The following is a 24,132-nucleotide window of genomic DNA, read 5'->3' as shown; positions in this document are numbered from 1 at the left end:
GATTAAATGACAATCTCAAACTAATCACGAGGCGCGAACCAACTGATCTCACAAATAATCTTGCTGTGAATGCTCCAAAACGGGCGTCTGAACACCCGTCATCACCCGAAAAAACAAGCTGCAGAGTAAATAATACTTCAGCCATCCCCAACAGACTTCCATTATGCAGCTTGCCATGCATGGGCACACACATCTATTAATATTTTTTATTTTTTAATATCCAATCTTTTTTTTCCTTTTTTAAACATACCTCAATGTAGTTTACAGTATCATAATCAATGGCTTCAGTCTAGAACAAACTATAATCGCAACATCCAAAAAACACACAGAAACCACATCTCATTCTTCGTATTTTTTTCTTACTTGATATTAAATCAGTTACATTAATTTTTAGGTTATACATTTTTAGGCTTTCTCCATGAATATATAGGCTCCTACGTTAAAGCTTAGCATTATGACCAACATGATAGACTTAGCGAAACCAAATTAAAGGAAAAAACAAAGAAAGGATTAAGACAGAATGACGGTGACTAGACAAATATCGGAACCTTCCCCCTTTTTGTGGAACAAAAATATGATAGCAACAATTGATTCAATGCAGCACTTACATCATTACATAAATCTGATAAAGTAATTTAAGGTGGTGGATGCGACAATTCTCTCAGACTGGGTTGTGTACACAAGCAGAATCTCGTGAAGAAACATACAAAGGACCCCTTCACGACAAACATCAAAAGAAAGCAAAGCAGAGGGGTGTGAAGGATGTCAATAGTACAATTTTTGATTTAAATGGTGAGAGTTCTGGTTGTGGAGGACACATCCATTATTTCTTTCCCAGAGGCCTTTGCAATTCCTCCTCTGAAATGTCTCGAGTCCCGTGTGACTTCACACTATCCCTGATTTCTCCAGCAGTGTCACTGTTTGAGCAGTTCTTTTGAGAAGTCACCAATAATTAGAAAAAAAAAAGTTAAGGCTCCAGAAAACAGGTTTCTGAAATGAAAATTGTCAGTAGTAAGCCAAAAAATAGAGATTTTGTCGATCTGAATGAAAAATAGATAAAACCTTGAAGAAGTTTTATTATCGCACAGTTCCAAGTCCAACATTGCCTTTGTGATCCTCCAACCCTGTTGGCACAGTTAAACCTCTGAAGCATGGCAATGTTGCCCCCAAATGGACAAATAGGGGCAGGACACATCCGTTCCTGATTGTACTGAAATATAAAGTGGCAGATTTTTTTTTTCCTCCATGGTGCAGTCAAACCCTGATTCAATTGGAAAGAGGAGGGGGGAGTGGGTGGGCAAGAGAGAGAAAACCAGTCTGTTGAGAGAAGAGTACGTCATGGAATGGGAAGAAAAATGTTTATAAAAAACTGAAATAAAAAGAGTGGTGGTGGTGGCGGCTAGGTAATACATTAAATCAGCTTGTTATCCCTGCACAAAACGTGGTGGTACATGGGGCAAAAAAAAAAAAAAAAAGCACAAGTGTCAATGATGGCAGATTCACCAGGATTAAATTAATAAAAAAAAAAAGAAGGGTTTGCTTGCATTTTCATAATCTTCTGTCTTTTTTAAATCAAGTCCTAGTGTAACTGTTGATCAAGCCAAGGATAGATGTCTTCTATTGTTTATTCCTGTTCTGGCGCTCCTGTTCAGAAAAAAAAGAACAAAAACAACAAACAAAAAGAAATTACTCAAACATTACTCATATGATCATTAGACAACAACAAACTAAGTGCAGCATTTCTTGGTGAACAGATGTCTACATGTATTTAAAGTGCTGATCAAACAGCAAAAAAAAGTCAGCTTTTTACCTGATCCAACCGGGAGCGGTTCTGTATCTGAGCAGGTTCAAAAGTCTGTCAAAAAAGAGCAAAGAGGAGACAGACAAAAACAAGATCAGGAACAAATCAAGAGTCAAATTATCTAAAGAAACTTTCACCAGTTTTCCACTAAAAAGGTACAAAATCCTATTTTTAAGATAACAGAGAGATGACTGTACCCACCTTGCGCACCTCTTCCTCTTCTTCCTGTCTCTTCTCATAATGGGAGAAGTCATCAAAGATGGAGGTTGTGTGTTTGTAGGTGGCAATGATTTTGAGCACCTGCTTGGCCTTTTCCAGGGGTACCTCCTGGGTATCACGGGAGTTGGTCACTGGCTTGTTGTCGTTGTTCTCCAAGCGGATGTGGCGCAGCTGGCTATTAGGCACATCCTTAACAAACAACCAGTCCACATCAAACTTGCCTTTCCACTTGTCCTGTGCCCAAACACCAGCACTGGTCCCATAGTCCACTGGTGAACGCATCTCTGCCACACCACAGAAATGACCACTGCCATTGACACTGAACAGGAGGTATACAGGACCTTTACCATTCATGGCCCGGAAGGCTGAGTCCAGCCGCTTGTTGCCATGCTCAGTGCTGCACCAGATGGAGTACTTGATGGAGCGATGAATATCATCCTCAGAGTAGCTCTTAATGATGAAAACACGGCCATTCTTCAGGTTCCAATCAAAGTCCTTGGGGTTGTAGCTATGGGAGGCCCGCAGCTTCTCCAGCACTGGGTGCGACTCTCCACAAGGTCCTTGGCTGGAAGATGCTTGGGGACCATTGTTCCCACTACCAACCACACCCATCACACCACTACCATCATGGCCAGGTCCACCCTGGCCATAACCTTGGTTACGGTTGCGTGGAGCAATCCAGCGGGTCTGGGGTTGTGGGGGCTGGGTGTGGTTTTGGTAGGGCTGGGGTGGTGGCTGGTGGTGATGGGGGGGCTGGGGCTGTAAGGCCATAGGTGGCATCTGGGGTTGCACCAAAGACTGAGGAGGAGGGGGCTGCATGGGTCCTTGCTGCATGGGGGGTTGAGGTGGCATGGCATGAGGCAGGCCAAGAGGCTGCTGCTGTTGCTGCAGTGGAGCTGTGGCTACTTTAGTCACTGGGCCCTTTTCCCAGGTCCCAATGTTCATGTTGTGTTTGATGGGTGGTGGGGGAAGAGCTCCCCCTGGGTTGGGCATCCCTGGCTTCACCTTAGCTTTTAGCTGCTGTGGTTTGGCAGGCTTGCTGGCAATGGCCGCCCAAGAGGTGGGTTTAGGTGGGGGCATTCCAATCGGCGTTGCTCCGTTTCCTGTGGCTGCCACTGCAGGTCCACCAATCACAGATCCTACAGCCTTTACTGCTGACCCCTGACCAGTGACATCCCCACCGATCTTCAAGCCAACCATACCCTGCTCCAGGCTGTTCATACCAGGGGCTTTGTTCAGGGTGTCACTGTGAAACCCTGTCTGACCATCAGGCACCAGAGTGCCCCCCAGGGAGCTGGGAGGATAGCTATAGCTGCCACCATAGGCTGAACTTTGAGTCTGCTGGCCCTGGGAGCCACTCGTCCCCCAAGCAGAGAAGGCAGGGTTTTCAGGGAAAAAGTTAAACCTGTGGGGATAGATACTGCTTCCCAGGCCCCCTGGCTGGCCAAACACTGTGTCCGGCATGAAGTGATGGTCTCCATTACTCAAGGGTCCATATGGGGTGAGGTATGGAATAGGGGGGTCACCACCTGTGGACCAGGGAGCCTCACTTAGGGGGTATGGAAATCCAATGGAAGGAGCGTAGTAGCTTGGCAAGTAAGGGTCGGTGATGGACTGGTAACTGTTGTTCTGAATGAATAGAAGTCAGAATCACAACATTAGCAAATAACTGAGTTAAACTTAAAAATACCCCACATCAAATTAAATACAACTCTGCTAGTTGTGGATTTTTGATAGGTAAATAGCTAAAGGCTTCTTAACAAATCCCATTTCACTGCGTAGGTTACAAGGTTCACTTTTTTATAAAAAGTGACTGTGCATACATTTGCCATGCTGTGGCATTCGATAATGAATAACATTCTTACAACTCATGTGAGAGAAGCTGAAGAGCAGACTTTACCTGAGTTGATTGACTAGTGAGGTATGGCTCAAAGTCATTGTCATGGACAGTGTCCTTCTGATGCAGTGAACCATTTTGCACTGCAAAAAAACAAAACAAAACATTAATGGATCATTTAAACTTATTTTGTACTGAGGATGCAGTTATGTTTTGAGGTCTATATAGCAACAGCTTTTTTAGCTTTCAAGATGTAGTGTGTTCAGGGATAACCTTATGATTGTATGAAACTCTTAATATATTTTTACAAAATCAAAAATCAAATCACACTGATGTTGTCTTCAATTTCTCAAACATATTAGTTCTATAAATGTTAGTTTAATCAGTTTTTAATGTCTCTGCTTTTCCAAAAGCAACCCCCCCCCCCAAAACCCCCCAAACATTACACCAAAACTGCCAAACCATGCCAGACAACCAGATGTGGATGAGCTTGTGGCCTGCTGCCAGCCAGACCTGAGATGAGCACAATTTAAGACCTGTCTGTCCAAAAGCTGCAGCAGATCAAATATACCAATATCAGTGTTCATGAAGAACCGACAATAATAAATTGCAAGTAAATCTTTCTGTGTAATAATTGGTTGGGATAAAAAAATATATATATGTTAATTTACACAAATCAGCTACAACATTACAGTACAAAGGAGTCATTGTTTTGGACAGCTGCAGTAATAAGAATTTTGAGGCACAGGTGGAGTAATAATGTAATAAAAATGTGATTTATCGTCAAAAACTACATTTTGATATTTAAGGCTCTGAGTACTCAGGACTTTTGTGTTTTACACTGAAAATACCAAGTTTCTGGAGACACAAGTGTGCCCCTCACCTGTGAGATGAGAGCAATTTTGAAGCAACAGGAAGTTCTTATTGTGCCTTCAAAACAATATTAAGCAGGTTCTTTTCAAAATAGCTTTTTCATTGCAATTTTTAACAATTTGGTGGTATGATACAATTCACTCTGATTACAAGGGTTTCTGATTATGTTGGCCCATATGGAAAAGAAATAGAAAAAAATTATAAAAGACTTGCAAGATTTGGCTTGCTTCATATAGTGAATCATATAAGGCTTATATGATTTACTCATGAAAGTGGCAACTTTCTCATTACTTTCATATATTGTTTTAGGAAGTATCCAAAACATACAGGTTTCATTTATATAATTTTTCAAGGGATTTTATATCTGTTTTCACTCTTGTATGCTTTTCATACAAGTTTCACACAAGACAGATACAAACTTTATAAGATTTATATATATATTTTCCAAATGGGAGTATTCACTGGAAAAAGACTGTTAATGTGGATGGAAAGTGTGTGAAGGATGTGAAATTTTATCAACATGGGATTTAGGAAATGTAAACTGGAATATAGTGCATCTCCAGTGATTGGAACCTTTATCCCCCCCACCCTTTATTATATTGCAAACATTTGCAGGCAATTTTCTAGGCTCTGGGTGTGTGTGTGTGTGTGTGTGTGTGTGTGTGTGTGTGTGTCAGTCATACTGCAGAGATGGATTTGTGCCCTTACTATAAAATCATGAACTAAATAAATGCCAAACCATAAGAGACATAAATCATTGCATTTCATAAATATCAATCTTGTATGTAAACATAAAAATAAAACACGTTCGCCCAAATGCCACATTCTTCAAAAAATGTTACTGAATCCACAGGAAAGGGAGGATGTCAAATTTTACATCATAGGCCATATACACAAATGTAAGGCCACAAATGTAAGAGATTCGTCTGTACAAATAAAAACATTCTGCCAGCCAACTGCCAATTAAATGTCCATCCCCTGGGCTGGAACGGGGTCTTTGCCAGACTAATTCTGACCCACGGGCCTTGTGTTTGACACCCCCAATCTACCAATCTAGAGGTTTCTGAAATTTTTATTTTTAATAGCAAAGGTATTCTAATCTAGTATGTCCCTCTGAATGTGAAATAGTACAATATTTTGCCATTTGGCTTTAATATTATTTGTATTACATGTTAACACTTGACTTATGAAGAATAAGAGCATAAATATTTTTAAAAATCGCTAGCGGAAAGGATATCACCTTTAAATGTAGATATTCATCTACCAGTGTCAAACACAATAAACAATGTAGTTTGACAATCCAATTAGATAATTTTAACTATAAATTTTCATTACACTGTATCAATCTCCAGCATAGTGTACTAATTACTCAGAAATATGGTATTGCACACCACAGAGAGGACAAGGATGCCAATCTCGCTGGTTTAAGTAAAACCAGACTATGGTTCTTCGGTCTGTTGTAACACAGATGTTACATGTTGTTACAGTGTTTTAAGTAGTACCAACCTGGGAAACTATCTCCTTTAATTGCTACATGTGGAAAAGGACAATTTTGGACACTGACCCAATCTTAATCTGCCAAATTCTAAAGAGTTCATCTATGAAAGTTGGCATTTATTCTAAAAAGTGTCTGTGTCTGGGGGGTGGGGGACTGTAAAAACATTGTACTAAAAGATATTTAGTGTTATGATAATGGTGATGGTGCACTGTCCAAGACATTGGTTCAAAAATCAATCATATGCTACTTGTGACATGGCTCTGGTAGCATATAATTTATATTTGAGGGATGAGGGTACTATCATCCAAAAAAGGCCACTGACATCTAATTAAAATTATTCGTCATAGAACAAAGGTGATCTTCAAGAACAATATTGTAGTAATTCAGATACTCTTCCCTCTAAGGTGATAAGTGGACTCAAACCACAACAGCAAAACAGATCCACTGGATATCTCCAGGCCAAGCATTTAAAGTTTTCCTTTAATTTGTCCTGGTCTTTAGATGTAAAAAGTAATTATCTTGATACAGTCATCCACAACTCACCTTTAGATGCTTGTCCCTTTGATCTCTGTGTCCAAGTAAATCATAGGAAAGGGGGGAAAAGAAGACCAAAAAGTTATTTTGAGTCGGCCTGAGATATCACACGTAGCTTGTGAGTACAACCCATAATGTTACTTATCCATTGCCTAGAAACTGAACATGAGACTACTTCCCGAAGAGAGCCATCTGAAACACTTGCCTTACGCTATTCTATATTAAAAGGTGTATAGTAATTACACTTTTATTTGACATATTGTACAATGTAATGGTCTATGATTAACTGTTTATTTAAATAACCTGTTTATGATAGCTCTAATCCACATACAACTTTGCTAACTACCATAGCTCCCTTAAAATGGCTCTACAAAAGCCATCAGACTTAATGCAGCTTTCAGCTTAGTGTTTCTTAGCAGATTCAAACATTTTTCACAGCCCAGACACGAGAAAATATTCCATTATAAAAGTTACTATTTAAAGAATAAGTTAGCCTGAGCCTTTATGTAAATCTGTTGACGTTAACTAGCTTTGGGTTTCACGTATTCAGGCATTGGCTGCTACTTTTTCCCCGTCCCCAATAGGCAACAAAACATATCGATTCTGTTAAAGATACATCTGACAACAGCCTGAATATTTTCGCAAAAGTGTCATCTTTCTTACTCGTCCATTAAAACATTTAGCAATTTCACGGAAAGTGGCTAACTCGCTAGCTACAAGCACCGGCCAAATGCTAGTGGCTTGCTAGCACTTCCGAGCAATAGCCATAGCCCAATAAATCGTTAACGTTAGCGGGTGAGGTAGCCTAAAAGCTCTCTACAGACGAAGTAAGTCGTCCTTCCTACCTGAGGGTCAATGCTTGTGGCAGACATAATTCATTAAGCAAATCCCTGGATTCTCACAGAGCCTGAGCTTGTGACTGAATTGCAACCCCCGTGATTTGAAAAGCAAGTTCACAGCTCAGTTACAGTTAGCTTTGTGGCTAGCTGCGCCGCTTAGCGTGTGGCTAGCAGTTGTAGCGCAGGCTCAGCTGTATATTTTCCGCTGTGTGGACGTATCCCAACTTCCACAGTTCAAGTCAGTCGCTTCGGATACTGCGTCCGAAAGCAGTCAAGTCCCCGGTAAAGGTATTCAAGTTGATGGTACGTGTCGCCGAACGGGCCTTTCCGACCGTGAATATTTTCGGTCGCCTCTTACTTTGTCTTTTTTTTTTATTCCACAGAGGGAGAGAGAGAGAGAGAGAGACCTCCTCAGTTACGTTAAAGCCCTGTACACTTCCCCAATGGCTGCTCCATCCGGGCTTTGAGCCGCCGCTGTAGTTCACGTCGTTCCCCACGGGGTGGCAAAAGTTTGAGGCATCCTTACCATCGGCAAAGTGCATCCATGGCTGTGATTTAATGATAGCAACGAATAAATCCAAGTCGTTTAACAAAAAACAAAATAAAACAAAAACCACAAAAACATAATTCTAGTTCTATAAGTACTATTCCAGTATCACGAGTGCTATTTTCTGCATCCCCTGTCGGTGTAAATAGCGCCAGGAGGTGTCAGCAGACTGCTGGTTGTTTTCTGCAGGCCCCCTAGAACTGACAGTTCAGTCAGACACAGCGCTCATGTGAGACTGTGTGCACAGCGCCACTGGTTTCCCATTGTTATGAATTTGGTATATAATCAGCCTGAAACACAGTGAGGAAAACAGTTGAGTTGTCATGATTATTTTAGTATAGCTAATTTTACATAGATTAGAAATGCAATTGTGCAGTAAATGTTACACCCTTTAACCACTAGGAGGAAGCAACGAGACATACGCAATCCCCTAAACTCAGTCAAAGGTCAAATTTATTTACTGTGTATAGTGTAAATAGATGGTAAAATGTTTGATTATCTATAATCAAACCAAAGTCGCTATAAGAGCTGTTTTATTTTCCCCATCTTGTGTAGGTTATGTTTCGACTTGGCTTGCCTCGTGGCTCATCATCTAGATATTCAACATCCCATATATTATAGACTATTTAGATAGAAGGTCTTTTAATTAGATTTAAATGTACACTTTTTTCCTTCCAAGAAAGAAGATGACACATCTTATTATTTTGTGTATTTAAGCAATTTGTTTTCACATTTTATTGTGCAAGCTCTCATTTTTATTTACCTGTATTCTCATGATCTATACGTTAAGTTGTTTTCTGCTATTTTGTTTAAAGAAAAGCATCCTTTTAAGAATTATTAGTTATTAGGGAAAGGCATGCCGCTGAAATGTTTTGCAGTGTTTTCCTAAGAGGCGGAGCAACATGGCATGTTCAGGCTGTCATTCATTCAAGGATCAAAGAGCAAATATTCTGGCATTTGGGGGATTTTCTGGAAAGCAGTCTCCTGTAGGTCACTGTGCAGGCCCCCTGCAGCTGATCACATTATTTTCAACTGGATGTGCTGCGCTGACCTTCAGTGTGCGCTCCACTATGGACCGCAAAAGGGATGACTGGCACAGAACAAAAAGGGAAAGGGAAACCTATATGCTACACAATGATGGATGACAGGCAAGCTATGCTTCACATCCTTGAGGAGCCTCAGATGCGAAGAGAAGGAGAGAGACTTCGAACTTTTCACAACTGGCCAGCAGATGCACCTGTCACATCTGGAGATCTGGCCAAGGCAGGGTTTTTCTTTCTAGGCCCTGGGGATAAAGTACAGTGTTTCTGCTGTGGAGGGATTTTAAGATGCTGGATACAAGGGGATAGCCCAGCCACTGAGCATAAAAGACATTTCCCTGCTTGCAGCTTCATTCTGGGTCGAGCTGTAGGAAATATCCCACTTCAAGCTGACTCCTCAGATTCTGTGGATGGACAGCTTTTGAGTCAGCTCCAGAGGATGACTATGGATGACCAGGGAACAGCTGGGCAAGCAGTCTACCCAGAGATGGAAGCAGAGGATTCGCGGCTCACCACTTTCCACAACTGGCCCACCGAAGCCTCAATCCAACCTGATGTTCTTGCCAGAGCAGGCTTTTTCTACACAGGTACTCAAATGTCTGACTCTAAAGTCTAATAATGCTGATCACCTCTTGTTTTTAACAAATGATGAGCAAAACTATAGTATTTACTCGTATTTGTAAGTAAAATATCCAGCACAGATCTTGTCACTGCTAGAGTGACCAACCCCACTGTGTGAGAGTTCATGGTACAATTGTCCTGCTGACTCATGATGTTGTGGACAGAACAACCTAGACAAAGCTGGAGCTGCTAAAGAGGTAGGATGTGTACAGCTTCAGGCAGTACACAGGGTGTGGACACAATATCATGAACAGCATTCCAAGTAGTTTTGTCAAGACAGTATCAGGGAAGGCTTGATTAACCTTCATTACAATTTGTTCAGGTTATAGTTTTTGCATGTATTTTATTCCTTTGGTGCGTGAAGAGATTTTCTGAGTTCGTTCTAAAGCTGCGAAGATTAAGTGGGCGTGTGTCATTGCTCCCTTTTCACAGCCGTCTTATATTATCGCAGGTCACGGTGACAATGTCAAATGCTTCTACTGCGACGGAGGGCTGAGGAACTGGGAGCCAGGCGACGACCCCTGGCAGGAACATGCCAAATGGTTTCCACGGTAACAACAGGACATTTCCAGGCAGATATTGAAACATCAGCTGAATGCTTTTTTTTGTGTCATGCCATGGCAATATTTCTTTTTATATCGAGAAATGTGCAAAGGTTTTAGTCACTCTGGATGTCAAAATTCGCATCACATAATATCATCAGAGATGCACGTGATCAGTCCCAAATTCGTTCTGCAGCATGACCTAATTACCACAAACCTACAGCCAGAGTTATCAAGATCTTTCATGTTTGATTTGAGAAATGAACTGAAAAAATAATTAGGTGGTATTATATTTGAAAAGATGCTCTTGGCCAAATCTCTGACACACACATATACACCATATACATAAATGTGTGTCTGTATATTGTAGATTATAAAGCAGCTTTTGTTTTCAGATGTGAGTTCTTAATCCAAACGAGGGGGCAGGAATACATCAGCAACATACAGGACACTCATTTCCACCTGGATGACACTATGGTGAGACCTTTTGCTTCTTATCTATTTGGAACATTGGAGATATTATAGCTGCACATTAATGAGCTGTAGTTTGTCACTGCTGCATTTAAATCTGTTTTTAAAAAAAAGTATATTACTTCTCCAGGGAGGATCACAGACCTCCTCGGGTAGAGATATCAGCTCCAGAGGCGGTAAGTCCTATAAAAAACAAAAATCTAACTTTTTCTGAGGAGATATGATTAACAACATAGCAGCCTTCTGCTTTCATGTCTCTAATTATATATGTGTACTCTATATATAGCAAAGATTTAAACCGTCAACACTCAGTCTTGCTTGTTCACACAAGAGAGAAAAAGGGGGATCAAACATTTCTGTTTGCACTGCAAGTCACACAAAGAGAGAAAAGAGGTCTGTGGCCACTTGATTGATTTATTCCTAAGTCAACCACTTTTGTTGAAATACAGATCTGATGGATAAAGGCATACCTTTCACAAACTCGATTTAATACCTTAAATTAGCCACTGAGTAGCAGGTCCATTTCTTTCTATTCTCATTGCTTTGGGGGCAGCTGAAAATGAAATTAATGGGCGATCAATTACCTGAGCTAATGTTTGCTCTAAAATTGAAGTAATTAGGGAGAGCTATGGAAGCCATTTGACTATTGCTCATGGTTGCAGGGCAGGCATGAGAGGGCAATTATTCCATACAATGAAGGAAGCACAATTATAATCCATAGCAGCTGAAATGCAGAAGGGGTCTGTGCTTTGAAATGTTTATATATTGGCAGACGGAGGTAAGCTTGCACAATTTGGCAATTATTTACACATTATCTTATAGAGGGTAGAGTGTGTGGGGTGCTTAGACTAGTATAAAATTCACATAGCGTCCAGTGAAGGCTGCTGCTTCTCTAATCATCCTGGCATCTCCCTTCCTCTGATCCCCAGATCTGGTCGGAGGTCTGGGAGCTTCATCGGCCATGCTTTCTCCTGTGGTACAGTCTGTGCTCCAGATGGGCTTTGAAGCCAGCCTGGTGGAGAGTCTTGTCCAAACCAAGTACCTTCTGACAGGCCAGCATTACACGTCTGTATCTGACCTGGTTACTGATGTACTGCAGGCGGAGGAGGAAGACAGACAGAGCAGGCCTCGAAGCAGAGGTAGCTGTCATTGTTAGAAAGCAACTAAGTTGATTTACATACATTTTCTGCTACTGTATATATTTCCACTTCACAATAGAAAGGGGGGGGGGTTTCTACTTTTCCTTTCACTGTATTTGTTCAACAGCCATTGTATTTCAATTAGAATTCAAATGGTTTTGTTTTTATTAAGGAAAATTCACCATTTTAATGGATCCTTAAGTTCCGAATATATCTGACTGACTCTTAATGTTCGCATACATCAGACCCAGAGATGAGGCAAGGCTCCAGTGCTGGAAATGTAAGAACACAGACACCCGTCAGAGAGAAAGGTCAGCAGTCAATATCTCAAAGATTTTCAAAAAAGATCAAAATTTTGTGCTTGTAGTAGTTTTATTTATTTGAAATCAACCAATTAAACAGTAAATGTGTATAATTACTATAGGCTTGACTTACAACATTGTGCTTGAACAAATAGTTTGTGTGTTTGTCTTCATCGGTTTCTCCCAACAGTTAAGGAAAACAGTCCAGAGGAGCTGCTGAGGCAGCTGCAGGAGGAGAGGACCTGTAAAGTGTGCATGGACAAGCTTGTGTCCATTGTCTTCATCCCCTGTGGTCATCTGGTGGTTTGTGGTGATTGTGCTGCCAGCCTACGTCACTGCCCCATCTGCAGAGCTGTCATCAGAGGCAGTGTCCGTGCTTTCATGTCCTAAGGCTGTAGTGAAAAGCCACCCCTATACAGGTGTTGCATGAGTGGCCTTGAGTTTTCCACAGGCCCCAGTTTCTGTTGTACTGGAAAGAATAAAGAGTGCTGATTGCTTATTTTGTCAGGGTTACCAGATCATTTTCTACAATAAACAGTTCAAGCTGCCATCATATTTATAGCTTCTGGATTTTATTTTTTATTTTTTTACAAAAACAGAATTACCTACTAAATGACACATGGGACCATCAAAAGAGCACATTCTTTTATTAACAAACACATATTTACATGAGCACAAAGCACAGTTCTGGATAAATAGGAATACAAATTCAGGTCACATCGGGTTGGAGGAACACAGGATGCAAAATTGAAGAGAAAAAGAACCATTTCCACTTTCTATAAAAACAAAAAGTATCTACACAGAGATAGACTCTTTTCAGTGGAAATTTAACAAATATAACATGTTTCAACTAATACTAGTCACCAGGTTAGGAAAAGGCTGTATTGCACTGAGAGGAAGACCTGTTTTACATTAGGATTTTAGAAGCATTTTCCTGTTAATACTGATTATGTTACAATATGAGGTGCTTTGTGTTTTTACTCACACGCTAGCTGGCTTCCCAGGAGTGTGTAAACTTTAAATTATAAAGAAACAATGACACAAAAATTATTGCATCTCTCAGACAGCGAGGTGATCAATCGAATGGAAACAGTATTCAGATCATTTTAAGAATCCTAACAGTTGAAAAACTGTTTGTCTGGCAGTAAAGCACATTTAAGATCACAGAGGACTCTGACACGCACTTGATAGCTGAAGTTGCTGAAAACAGAAATGAAAAAACTTCCACAGAAAACAAGCCAAGTGGCCAACTATTCCAATCAATTAACACAATGCAATTACTTTCAAATGGACCAAATCTCAGTCTATATGATGTAGCATACAACTGAAGGCAAATACAACTATGACAACACAAAAATAAGAAACAAATCCTGGCCAGGGAAAGTGCTAAAAAAAAAAAAAGGGAGTTTTATGGAAGGTTAAGCATGCAGCAGAAACTCAGTAGCCTTGAAATTTGCACATGAATACTATGAACACCAGAGGGCAGTAGTGATTCACACAACCAGTAAGGCGTGAGCGAATCTGACTTCTTGATGACACTAACAGGAACAAAAGAAGTGCTACCAATCAGTATGGGAGATATGAACTTTTTCATTTCATTTCATTTGAATAATTGTCGTTTTTCTGGGTCAGAATACAAGAAATTTAAGTTGCCAGTTTATATAAAGCAATTTAAAGACACCAGTTTTGCTTTTTACTTATTACTTAATATGCATAAAATTACAAAACAAAAAAACACCCCAACATGCTCTCAAACAATCACAGCTGCGACTATTAACACTGACAATTTAATTTAAACTGCTGAAGTGACAGGAGAAAACTCTCTGATCTATTCATGTATAACGCCACGCTACTTCTACACTGAAGACCATACCCAGACATCTCAGCACTGTTGTGCTTAAATATGAACAATGAAACAGCTTCTATTGTTTTCTTCAAGTTAAAAATATGCTATGTAACCTTTGTTTGAGTGTGTGTAATGATCACCCTTGGCAGATCTGTCAGTAGTTAGAGGGGGACTGACGTGAAAACAAAGCTTTCAGCGTATCATCGAGCACAAACACCTGACACTTCAGAAACACCGACTTTGTTGTTGGTGAAAATAGTCACAATAATAAGACTCCCGAAATAAAACTAAGACTCGCATGCCATCCTTTGTGTTTGAATGCCTCTTGCAGGCTCACGCTATTTTGCATTCTTGATAGCTCACATTTTCAAACTCTAAATCAAAAGCTAATTTTAACCCTCCCACTTTCATTATTTACATTTTCTATTTTTGACAGATGCCCCTGTAGGTTTGGTGCTTTTGTTCCCTCCCCACCCTCTACCTCTACACTCCCCTGTCTCTTCCTGCTCTGCTTCTGTATTTATGCACACACATCCTGGCCTAAAGTAAACAGACAGCACACAATAGCTCATTCCACAGGCTCCACTGTAATTCAGCCCTCCGGCTAAGATTTGAGCCAAACCAGCAATAATATGCTAAATCAGTGAGTCCTCTAAGACACAGCACCACAGACTGGCAATGATGGGCAGCCCCTGATTACATCCACAATGTATTTAATAGCTGTACATGTTCTATACAGTCACAGTCTGGGAGGGGGGTATTTGCCCATTGTGGGCAGGTTGCAGCAGTGGGAGCACAGCAGAGAAATCAACACGAACAAAATGATTGATACTTGCCTAAATACACAAATACCCCTAAATACATGCTTTGTTTTACTGCAATTCCCCAGCTCCCTAAACCCGTCACGATGGACCCTTACAGAGAAATGTTGGCTTTTCTGGGCAGTACATCAGCAAATTACACGTTTAAAGGACTGAAATCAAAGGAGGGAGGAACGTCTCGTGCACCGAAGCGCACTGGGACGTTTGTGTCAAAGCAACCATTTTGTCTCTGTAGGAATTTGCTGCATCACCTCCCCGCTGGATGTTCTCCTATTTACGTAGACCTGGAAGGGACAAAAAGATAGACAGAAAGGGCAAAGCTTTAAGACTTGTTGAACAACCAAAGGAAAAAGATATTTCTATTCACACAAACACACACACACACTTAGAAGAATTTCTCCAGGATATACAGGTAACTCTCAGTAGGTTAAGAGGGGAGATGAAAACTTCCTCCTATTAGAGACAGAGTTGATTAAACTGTCAAGAAGCTAATAAAATATTAATTTCATGTTGGCAGAGAATTATTACATTACTTCCCAGGCTTATTTTTATTAATTCCTCTGCACGACTTAAGTGATTAATCCAATTGTAGACATATTTTTATGTGTTTTTCTACCAGTAGCTGCCTGTGGACACACACACTTACGCACACGCACACAATGCTATGAAAGGTCTCCATATTCCCCAAAGCACACTGACAGGATGTAGCATGTTTCAGACACTAGTTTACTCCCCAGACATGAGTCATTTCTCCAGATACTGAGTAAGCAACTCTGTGTAATCTCTGTCAGTAAACGCTGTGTTGCAACCTAGAGATGCTGACACTAACCTCTGGCACGGACATGAAAGTGGAGATTATTTTCTTGCACTTTCCAACGCATGTAAAAGTTTCACGATCACAACTTGCACCAACAACAATGTGAAAGGTCACATAAATATGCTTCCAACGCACAAAGACAAATACACATGTAATGGGATGAGAGCGCACTCGTACTTACGGGTACATGGGCTTTAAGAGGAGATGAGATGATTTCTCATTGACATGGTAGAGTGGGAATGGGTCAAATCCTCCAATAAAATCAACTGAAAACAAAGTATTGAACACATAAATCCCGGAGTAAATCAAAAGACAGACAACTAAAAATACATGCACGATTAAAAAAAGAAACTGAATGAAGAATGAAATGGAAACAAAAAGACACAATGGGAACAAATGGAGTGCACAGATGTTGTAAGGTAGCTTGTGAACAACAGTGCAAACTTTGAGTCTCTTTTAGTTTGACAAAATCTACAAAAGTAGAAGAGAGAGAAAAAACTGTTTTTCATCTGTGCATCTGCCTCAAGCCTAAGGGAAAGCTTGGGAACAGGTGAAAGCTTGCCAGCTGTCAAAATAGCTTAAGCCTTTTTATCGCTCAGAAACAGAGGTGACCTTCAGCCACCAAATTGATCCTCAAACCTTTCTGTTTATTTTCTCAGTTAAGAGTTCAGACTCTAGGCGAGGTGCAGATGAGCGAGCGAGTGTTATGTCATGCGAGAAACAGAAGGACATGCTGGTACCAAAGTGCAGTGTGTTTTTCACACATGCGGAGAGAGGGATTTTTGAGATGGATGGAAAAGGCTTGGGGCTTTTGAGGGGACATAAACGGCAGAGAGGGAGACAGACAGAGAGGGGAGGAAAAAGGAGGAGAGGACGGGGTGCGTCACGCTTGTCGGTCTGACTGACAGGGAGCCAAGGAGATTAGGGAGTCCGTGTGAAAAAGGCCAGCGTGTCCAGGAGCTGCGAGTCTCCTCTAAACACAGCGAGTGGAAGAAAAGTAAAAGCTGCACCCTATTCAGTGGGAAAAGACACCAAATATATAAAGGACCCTAGCTGAGTGAATAACAAAATGAGCACATCTGTTTCTTTTTTGGAACCCAGCACCTGTGGTGGAAAAACACACATACAAGCCAGCCATAGAGACTAGTGGAAGGCCCAATCAGTTCCATCCAGATAAGAGGAGGCAGGGGTGGTCTGCTAAATGCTGATAGGTAGACAGGATGCGCACACCAGCCAGAGGGGTTGTGCTGTGTCACCCCTTTCCTCTGACCCTGTCCCGGTTTCCAGGCATTCACTGTTTCATCTGCACACCACAAACACACACACATGCCACCCACCCACCAAAAGATACAAAGATGCACACACTCAAACACACACAAAGCCCTCTCCCCTGCTCTTTTCTGTACGAGTGATTTTCTCATTATAAGCAGGTGGGGATCCATCTCCTGCCATGATAAACCGTGCTGAGGAATACAGCTGGATGATAATCATGGTTGCCATTTTTAGACACGCTACAGCTCGTGGGATAGCAAAGCAATATCGCTTGGTGGATCCCTCCACCAGTCTGTGAATCTAATACTCTGGCTCAGAGTGAAATATCAGCTTGACTACTGGATGGATTGCCACAAAATTTGACACAGATATTCGAGCAGAAATCCCAATGACTTTGGCGATATGTGTGCCTTTCATGTAAAACTACAAATAGGTCAACTTCTCCACTTGGAAAGTATTTGAAAGTCAGATTTCTGTAAAGAATCTTGTGACATATGCACTGACCAACCTAAACTTAAACTGGGCCCGGTGTGTATGATGTACTATTTTGTATTATATCCTTATTTTCTGTCATGTATATACACTGTTAGGATGCTAGTCTCTCTTATTTAGCAAAGCCAGAGCTAAAAATAATAAGCTCGGGCATGTGCAAGCGATCCACATAAGCTCTTTTCACAGTAGTCTTTTCGCATATAATTGCTAAGTAAACACAGGTATTACTAATTAACCAGTAAGATTAATTATGGCTCTGTTTTTTAAGACAGGAAACAGCTGTGAAACACTAAATAGAATGGGGCCGCTTCTGTTTAATCAACCTGAGCTACAATGCTTAAAATTGCTGCTTAGAAAAGGACCTATGAACTAAAAACTAAGGCTTTTACAGTACAGAAGCCCCACCCACCTGCTGTTCAAACCTTTTGTTTACCAGGGACAGCCAATCATAAGAAAGCTGGCTTAAAGGGAGGGGGAAGGGTTGTGAAAGAGATTGTTGCATATAGATGATGAACTGAGGGGCTGTGTCTGCCAGGACCCAAATAAGGATTATTTTGTGTGAATCATTTAAATCTGCTTTATTAAGATTTCAAGAATGAAAGAAAAAAATCCTGGCTTGGGCATAATAGGTTGCCTCTAAAGCTGCCTCTTTTCACTCTAATGAAGACATTCAGTGTGTCAAAACATTACTTTGCTCTCTATTAAATGCTTAATTTATAACCCCGACCTCTATTCCTCCTACAGACTATATTGTTTTTCAGCCAGTTAATTGTTTGTTCCATGTTGAATCATTTCCCTATTAATTACAGCATGCATCAGTCTGATCCTGCTCTGAGGCTGGTCTTCTGTGCAGCTCACTGATTCTTGATGGTTGAGAAATTACTGGAAAAAAAAATCCATATGACTGTGTTTTTCAACATTAAATCTAGTAACACCAGTGCAAACAGAAAACCTTTAACAGGAGAGATTATTAAAACAGATACTGGCGGTTTTTTGACACCAACACTGACAGAAGCAAGATCACTTTCTTCCCAGCAGATTGAGCAAGCTGGTTTTTTTCCCCCTTCTGCAGACACATGCAAGATATGAAAGGTATGTAGGTCAGTAGTTAAGGCATCTAAGTAGTGCCCCCAAACAAGCAGGGAGTAATGTAATGTAAAGCAGAGATACAGACAGTCAGCAGACAGTGGTGTGTGTGTGCATGTGTGTGTGTGTGTGTGTGTGTGTGGTGGGTGGGGACGGCGGGGCTTCGCTTGAAAAATTAGACTAAAACAGACAGAGCATAGTGTAAGGAAATTCATGAAAAACAAGGGTGAGAAATGGCAGAGACAAAGACAGAGAGAGTGATAAAAGACTGGACAGCTCATTCAAGACTTCTGTAGAGAGAATCTGTAATGATGGAAGAGGTCAATTAAAAGACAGTTGTGGTCCCTTTCACACACACACTCCTAGCTGGCTCTGCATGTCTGCATCTCTCTCCTCACACACGCAGCCATCTTTGCTGTTTTATGCATTGTTATTCTGCACATAAAAATGTTGGGTGTGTTTGATTGAAAGTGCATTTAAATTTTATGATTCATGCAAAGATGAGTGAGAGTAAGATGTTCAAGGGAGAGATGGAGTCTGTAGAAACTTTGTCTGCATTAATGATGTTTCTAAACTCCAACATCCAGCACCGTCTTCACTGGTTTTCACTGGAATTTGGAATTGCTTGCGCTTATTATGAGCTATTATTATAAAGTCTTTGAAGATAGTATATCATAAACAATTCCATTAACCGTCTAGCTTATGTTATCATAGTATGACCAAAATTATTGCAACTTTGTTCAATGAACTTGCGACTTTGTTGCCATTTTCAAAGGCAGGGACCAGATCTGTGATGATAAACGGGAAATGAAGAGAACAATTCAGACTGATTTCAATGTGTTGGCAATTTGTCTGTACTTATAGATTAGACACCAGTAATGTGCAAACCTGTCTGAGAACAACTGCAATCACTGGTCAACCACTAACTTTTACTAGTCGCAAAGAGGTTGCCACCGTAATTTTACTTTAATGTGACTGCTGATCCATTAAGCATGTATTGATTTTGAAATTTGCTGACCAACATAATAATATTTGTTTTATTATTATTTTTGCTTCAATTGCTTGTTGGGCAGCTTATAGACAGAAATTCATGCATCTTTGCTGCCTGGATCCTTGATTAGCATATATTATGGGGCTGGCTAATCACCCCGAAACACTTGCTTGTTGGCTTTTTGTTTGTTTTGGCAGATCACCCCCATTTCATTGTGTTTCTGCAAAAGACCCTGGAGAGCACACTTGTCTACTGTAAAATTTGCAATATTTAATGCATTCTCTGGTTCCAGCCTTTCCATTGTTTCTTTTTGTTTTCATATGTCTGGGTATTTGACTCTTAGTTGGGTAAAACAAGACCTTTATATTAGAAACTGATTTGTCATCTTGGTTGACTAACTTAAGTTTATTTGCATAAACATCAGCTATTAGGTCAATGCATCAGTGGAGCGATGTTTGATCCTCCAGTTTCGGGGATCTGATGTTGAACATTCTGATCCAGTGTCACACTGATGAGATGTTCATAGGTACAACATAAACATCAGATTAATATCAGCCATTATTTAGTTTGAACTACAGCAAATGAAAACAGCTTCGGTGAAAAGGGACTGTAGTTTAATTAGCACAAAATCTCTGACAGTATTGATTTCCAACTTGGTGGAATGCCACAGTATCATTAAAACCTCCAACTCTAGTGTCAGCTTTAAAAACAATGCATTTTATAATTCAGTTCAGTTTTTATATATTTTATTGCTGTGATATTTTACTTGTAACCCACCAAGGGACTGCAGATGCAAATTAGCTCTAAGCTAACTCTGATACAATGCTAATGTTAATATTAAACATGTTCCCTTAAAAAAAACAAAAACAAACAAGCAAACAAACAAAAAAGAAAATTAAAAATTCTTATCCCTAAGCAAAGATCTGGGCTTGTCCCTACTGTTTATATCAGGATACTTTTGATGAACATGTGTCTCTGCCTCACCTCACACTACCAAGCTATGACTGGCTATGTTTCTCATCCCATCATGAATCCACAAAATATGTTCGATCTCCTCTACTTAACACTTTGCTACTGTTTTAAAATTAGCATGTTTTATTCTTTTGGTCAGTTGCTTTATTTTCATGGCATAAAAAATAAGATGGACAATGAAGTACAGGTACCTCAGAATTGCAATATGAGTAAGTTAAATTTCATTTGTAAAATTGTGATTGGGATACTGTTAAATGTCAATGGAAATGATCTTAACATTACAGTGTGTAAAATATCATTGCTAGTTGTCAGTAGATTGCAGACTGCAGTTAACCGAGTTCTGTTTTTTTTTTGCCTAATTCAAGGGTATAATGGTAGTTATGGTGGCCACTGTTCATCTGTACTGACTGTAGGCTATAAGTCTGCTGTTCACCTCAGCTGGTGTCTACATGTATTTACTCTGAAGCAGGCTGTAAAACTGTGAAGAAATTCTGATACAAGTCAATGAGTCAGTGAAGTTCACTTGTGTCTATGACAACAACACTGAAATGAGTCATTGAGGATATCCTGAACTTTTCTCTCGGTACGTGAAATTTTCTTTGAAGTCGACCTATCATTGTTGGACTCTGACGCTTAGTGAATAAACTCTCATATGATGTGAGAACGTAATCAAACTGTTTATCAGAGGGAACGTGTGATTTTTAGGACACTCAAGCGTAACATTAACTGTCATAACGTTAACTTAAAACTAGCTGTTGTTGTTTAGTGGGCTCATTGTTGAGTTTCTCATCTGCTGACAGTAACTTTGTTATTATCAGGAATAAATCAGCACGCTTATACAAACTTTCACGTGTTAAAGTCCTGATTTCAAGAAGAGGAAGATTTTTACTTTTTTAGTGGGGGGGGGGGCTTTCATAGATGATAAAGATATGAACCTTCATATCTGAAGTCTGAAGGCCTTTACTCACCAGGCGTGTAAAATTCATGTGAATATTTTGAAGCTTAAAAATATTTTTCAGACTAACCTATTCATTCATGCTGACCACATAGTTTTGCTGGACCAATTTGTGGCATTTTTCTTAAACCCAGCTTGATTTTCCAGACTTTTCGGATACGAATAAAGATAACGGACCAATCTGATCACTGCCTTTGGGATCAAGTGGACTCGTAGCTCAAAAATGCAGTGGTACAAAATATACAAATAGTAAAATAATACTATTTTACCTCAGACACACAGCTAGACGCTGCTCGAGTCAGTCTGCGCTGGGAAATCGTTTTTCTGCGTCCTCAGGTGTGGTCCTAACTCTGCCAACAAGAGCTTAACCTGCTCCACTGACATCCTGAAATATGTACTCCCGGATTAAACCATCAAATTCTCCCTGCTGCTGCCTTCTCATTAGAATTGGATGAACCAAGAATTTCAGTTTCTTCCTTTGCTTGTTTAGAAACATCAGGACCAGCTCATCATCACTTGATGTCGACTTCATATTCTGTGTGTTCTTTGTGAACAGGTTTTCCAATGCCTGCTCCTGTGTATTTTTAATGGATTCATTCAAAGTTCATGAGAACACATCAGTTTGTTGCACACTAATTAATATATATTTTTTTATATGTACAATATTATTTTTTATGTATAAAATGACCTCAAAAATGACTGACTGCACTACTAAGGTTAGGTTAAAGTATTAAAAAGAAAACGAACATTTTCACAGATGAGGTCCTGAACATGTGCATCCATGTTTTTGAAGATACTAGAACTTTTGTTATTTTGACCTTCTCACACAACTTGATGATACTGCCCCCTGTGCATCCTGCCGTATAGCTCCTCTGTCTGTTTTTAGAGCATTTTCTGCAGATGTGACTCAGCACAGAGGGCGGCAGCATAATTAGCAGACAAGCTAAAGCAAGCTTATCCCAGTGCTAGGCGGCTAACTCCATGACCTACTTTACAAAGAGGATTTTCCCCACCACTCACTCTGCTGGTGTGTCTGCTCACCGCAGATAACTCTGTGTAACAAATTCATGCACACAAATATCGACAATCACCTACACTCAGTCAGTCAGTCACACACAGTCAGCTAAACGCGCACACAAACGCATCCAGGTACGAACGAGTGCGCGACCACGTATAGATGCACTTGTGAGTGACAGAGGGAGAGAGACTCACATCAAAAGGGAGCTCACTCATGCACACACACGCACACGCATACACACTCTATCAGTAATAAAGCCTGAAAGCCATGTCAAACCCTGAGCTGATGGTATATGATGCTTGTTATTCTCCCCATTGTGTCTTCTTGGCTTTTTGCGAGTGTGTACGTGCCTGTATACACGTGTGTGTGTGTGTTCATTTTGCTAGTCTTTACGCAAGTCTGAGCACTCAAATCCAACTCAGTCCTGTCCCTGGAGAGTGAAAGAGTGCTTTGCGTGAAAGGAATTCCTCTCTTATCTCCTTATTCATGAAAAGCTCATCATGTCTCTTGTTGTTTGCATACTGGGTCCTTTTTCTCCTCCCAACTTGCTCCCGATAAACACCTCCCTCTGCTCCCCTAATGTATGCCCACTCTTTCTCATTCTCTCGCTCGCTCGCTTCCTTTTCTCTCCATCCCTCCAGAGGATTGTCTCTACCTTTCTTCTCTCAGTAAGGCGCAATCAGCCGTGGAAGTTATTGACCAGCAAGGCGCTTAATGAGGCTGATACAACGAGTGACCAGAGACCTTTAACTTTTTACAAGCACACCTCATTAAAGTTCAAAAGCCAGATATGGCTAGAGCGGGGGAAAGAGAGGATTTCTTAAACACAATAAACCTGGGCTATGATATATTATCATTCCCTAAACCTGTGAAGAAACTGGGAATTGAAATGAAGCAAATGAGAGAGAGGAATATGGAAGATATACTTCTGAGTAGGAGGAGAAATGCTGAGACAGCCAGGGAGCTCAGTGGAGAAACTGGCTTTAATCTACACATCAAATAGGAGGAGAAAATGAGCACAGAAAGTGGCTTAGCTGGTGTGTGTGTGTGTGTGTGTGTGCACCTGTGTCTGCTCGAACAAACATGTGCATATTGGTGGGTGCGTACAGGCAAAGGGCTGATTACAATAACAAAGAGCTAGCACTTGGAAGCGATGTAGCAGCGTTTCACTTCAACACAGCCTGGGCCAGATAATTAAAACCAATAAAAATCACACCACAATCTTTTTTCACCCCAAGCTTTTTTCTTTTGCCATCCTTTCGCTGTTCGTTTGGGTTTTTTTTATCTCTTATTTTTGAGAGAGGATAACTATCCACTTCAGTTTTAATGGATGTTCTCACTGGGAATGAACAGAATTCAAAAAAGAAGGAGTTGCTGAGGGAAAAAACCCTACTTTTTTTTTTTTTAAAGCCCTACTTGATAGAACTGGTTTTGCCTTCAAAGCAGTACTTATGGTTGACTGCTGATTAAGTTGTACCGGCTAGAGCTAAGACTGCAAGACACTTGGGTGGTGATGCAAACCCCTCACAGCCTTTGGTATGTGACCACCTAAGAACTGCTTAGACCTTTGTAACACTGGTGTGTAGGAACACACACACA

General features: G+C 40.5%; 3 protein-coding genes across 4 annotated transcripts in view; 1 reads left to right on the top strand and 2 right to left on the bottom strand.

The window, feature by feature from the left end:
* Positions 1–339: 339 nt before the first annotated feature.
* Positions 340–8,407, bottom strand: LOC102203460 (YTH domain-containing family protein 1-like). Its single transcript, XM_005740454.1, has 6 exons — positions 7,608–8,407; positions 6,772–6,796; positions 3,921–4,000; positions 2,003–3,649; positions 1,811–1,855; positions 340–1,644 (listed from the first exon to the last, which is right to left on the bottom strand). Exons 1-6 carry the CDS (start codon positions 7,632–7,634, stop codon positions 1,618–1,620), a joined length of 1,851 nt encoding a protein of 616 aa, XP_005740511.1. The 5' UTR covers positions 7,635–8,407; the 3' UTR covers positions 340–1,617.
* Positions 8,408–8,957: 550 nt separating this feature from the next.
* Positions 8,958–12,817, top strand: birc7 (baculoviral IAP repeat containing 7). Its single transcript, XM_005740456.1, has 7 exons — positions 8,958–9,775; positions 10,261–10,360; positions 10,747–10,828; positions 10,953–10,998; positions 11,752–11,961; positions 12,207–12,272; positions 12,454–12,817. The coding sequence occupies exons 1-7, from the start codon at positions 9,235–9,237 to the stop codon at positions 12,651–12,653; spliced, it is 1,245 nt and encodes a 414-aa protein (XP_005740513.1). The 5' UTR covers positions 8,958–9,234; the 3' UTR covers positions 12,654–12,817.
* Positions 12,818–12,893: 76 nt separating this feature from the next.
* nkain4 (sodium/potassium transporting ATPase interacting 4) overlaps positions 12,894–24,132 on the bottom strand; it is a 53,661-nt gene continuing 42,422 nt past the window's right edge. The window contains exons 6-7 of one of the 2 annotated variants that reach the window (XM_005740457.1): positions 15,929–16,013; positions 12,894–15,214 (exon numbers count right to left, since the gene is read on the bottom strand). In XM_005740457.1, coding sequence (XP_005740514.1) covers positions 15,205–15,214; positions 15,929–16,013 — 95 coding nt within the window. In that variant the 3' untranslated portion in view covers positions 12,894–15,204. The remainder of the gene's footprint in view (positions 15,215–15,928; positions 16,014–24,132) is intronic. The other variant, XM_005740458.1, reaches the window with a different exon arrangement.

Source organism: Pundamilia nyererei, unplaced genomic scaffold (assembly GCF_000239375.1).
Source record: "Pundamilia nyererei isolate P.nyererei 1_Seehausen unplaced genomic scaffold, PunNye1.0 scaffold00100, whole genome shotgun sequence".
In the NCBI taxonomy this organism is placed as follows: Eukaryota; Metazoa; Chordata; class Actinopteri; order Cichliformes; family Cichlidae; genus Pundamilia; species Pundamilia nyererei.
Note: the sequence above shows the minus strand (reverse complement) of the source record. Positions and strands in the feature narration are given on the sequence as shown.

What these genes read in the sequence shown, in the direction of transcription:
- LOC102203460 (XM_005740454.1), bottom strand. Translation starts at nt 7,634, where the DNA reads ATGTCTGCCACAAGCATTGACCCTCAG. An exon ending in AAAGGGACAAGCATCTAAAG is followed by an intron (nt 4,001 to 6,771) that starts GTGAGTTGTGGA and finishes GTTTTTTTGCAG; the next exon opens with TGCAAAATGGTTCACTGCAT. An exon ending in ACCGCTCCCGGTTGGATCAG is followed by an intron (nt 1,645 to 1,810) that starts GTAAAAAGCTGA and finishes TTTTCTGAACAG; the next exon opens with GAGCGCCAGAACAGGAATAA.
- birc7 (XM_005740456.1), top strand. Translation starts at nt 9,235, where the DNA reads ATGACTGGCACAGAACAAAAAGGGAAAGGGAAACCTATATGCTACACA. An exon ending in CATGCCAAATGGTTTCCACG is followed by an intron (nt 10,361 to 10,746) that starts GTAACAACAGGA and finishes TTTTGTTTTCAG; the next exon opens with ATGTGAGTTCTTAATCCAAA. An exon ending in TCCACCTGGATGACACTATG is followed by an intron (nt 10,829 to 10,952) that starts GTGAGACCTTTT and finishes TTACTTCTCCAG; the next exon opens with GGAGGATCACAGACCTCCTC.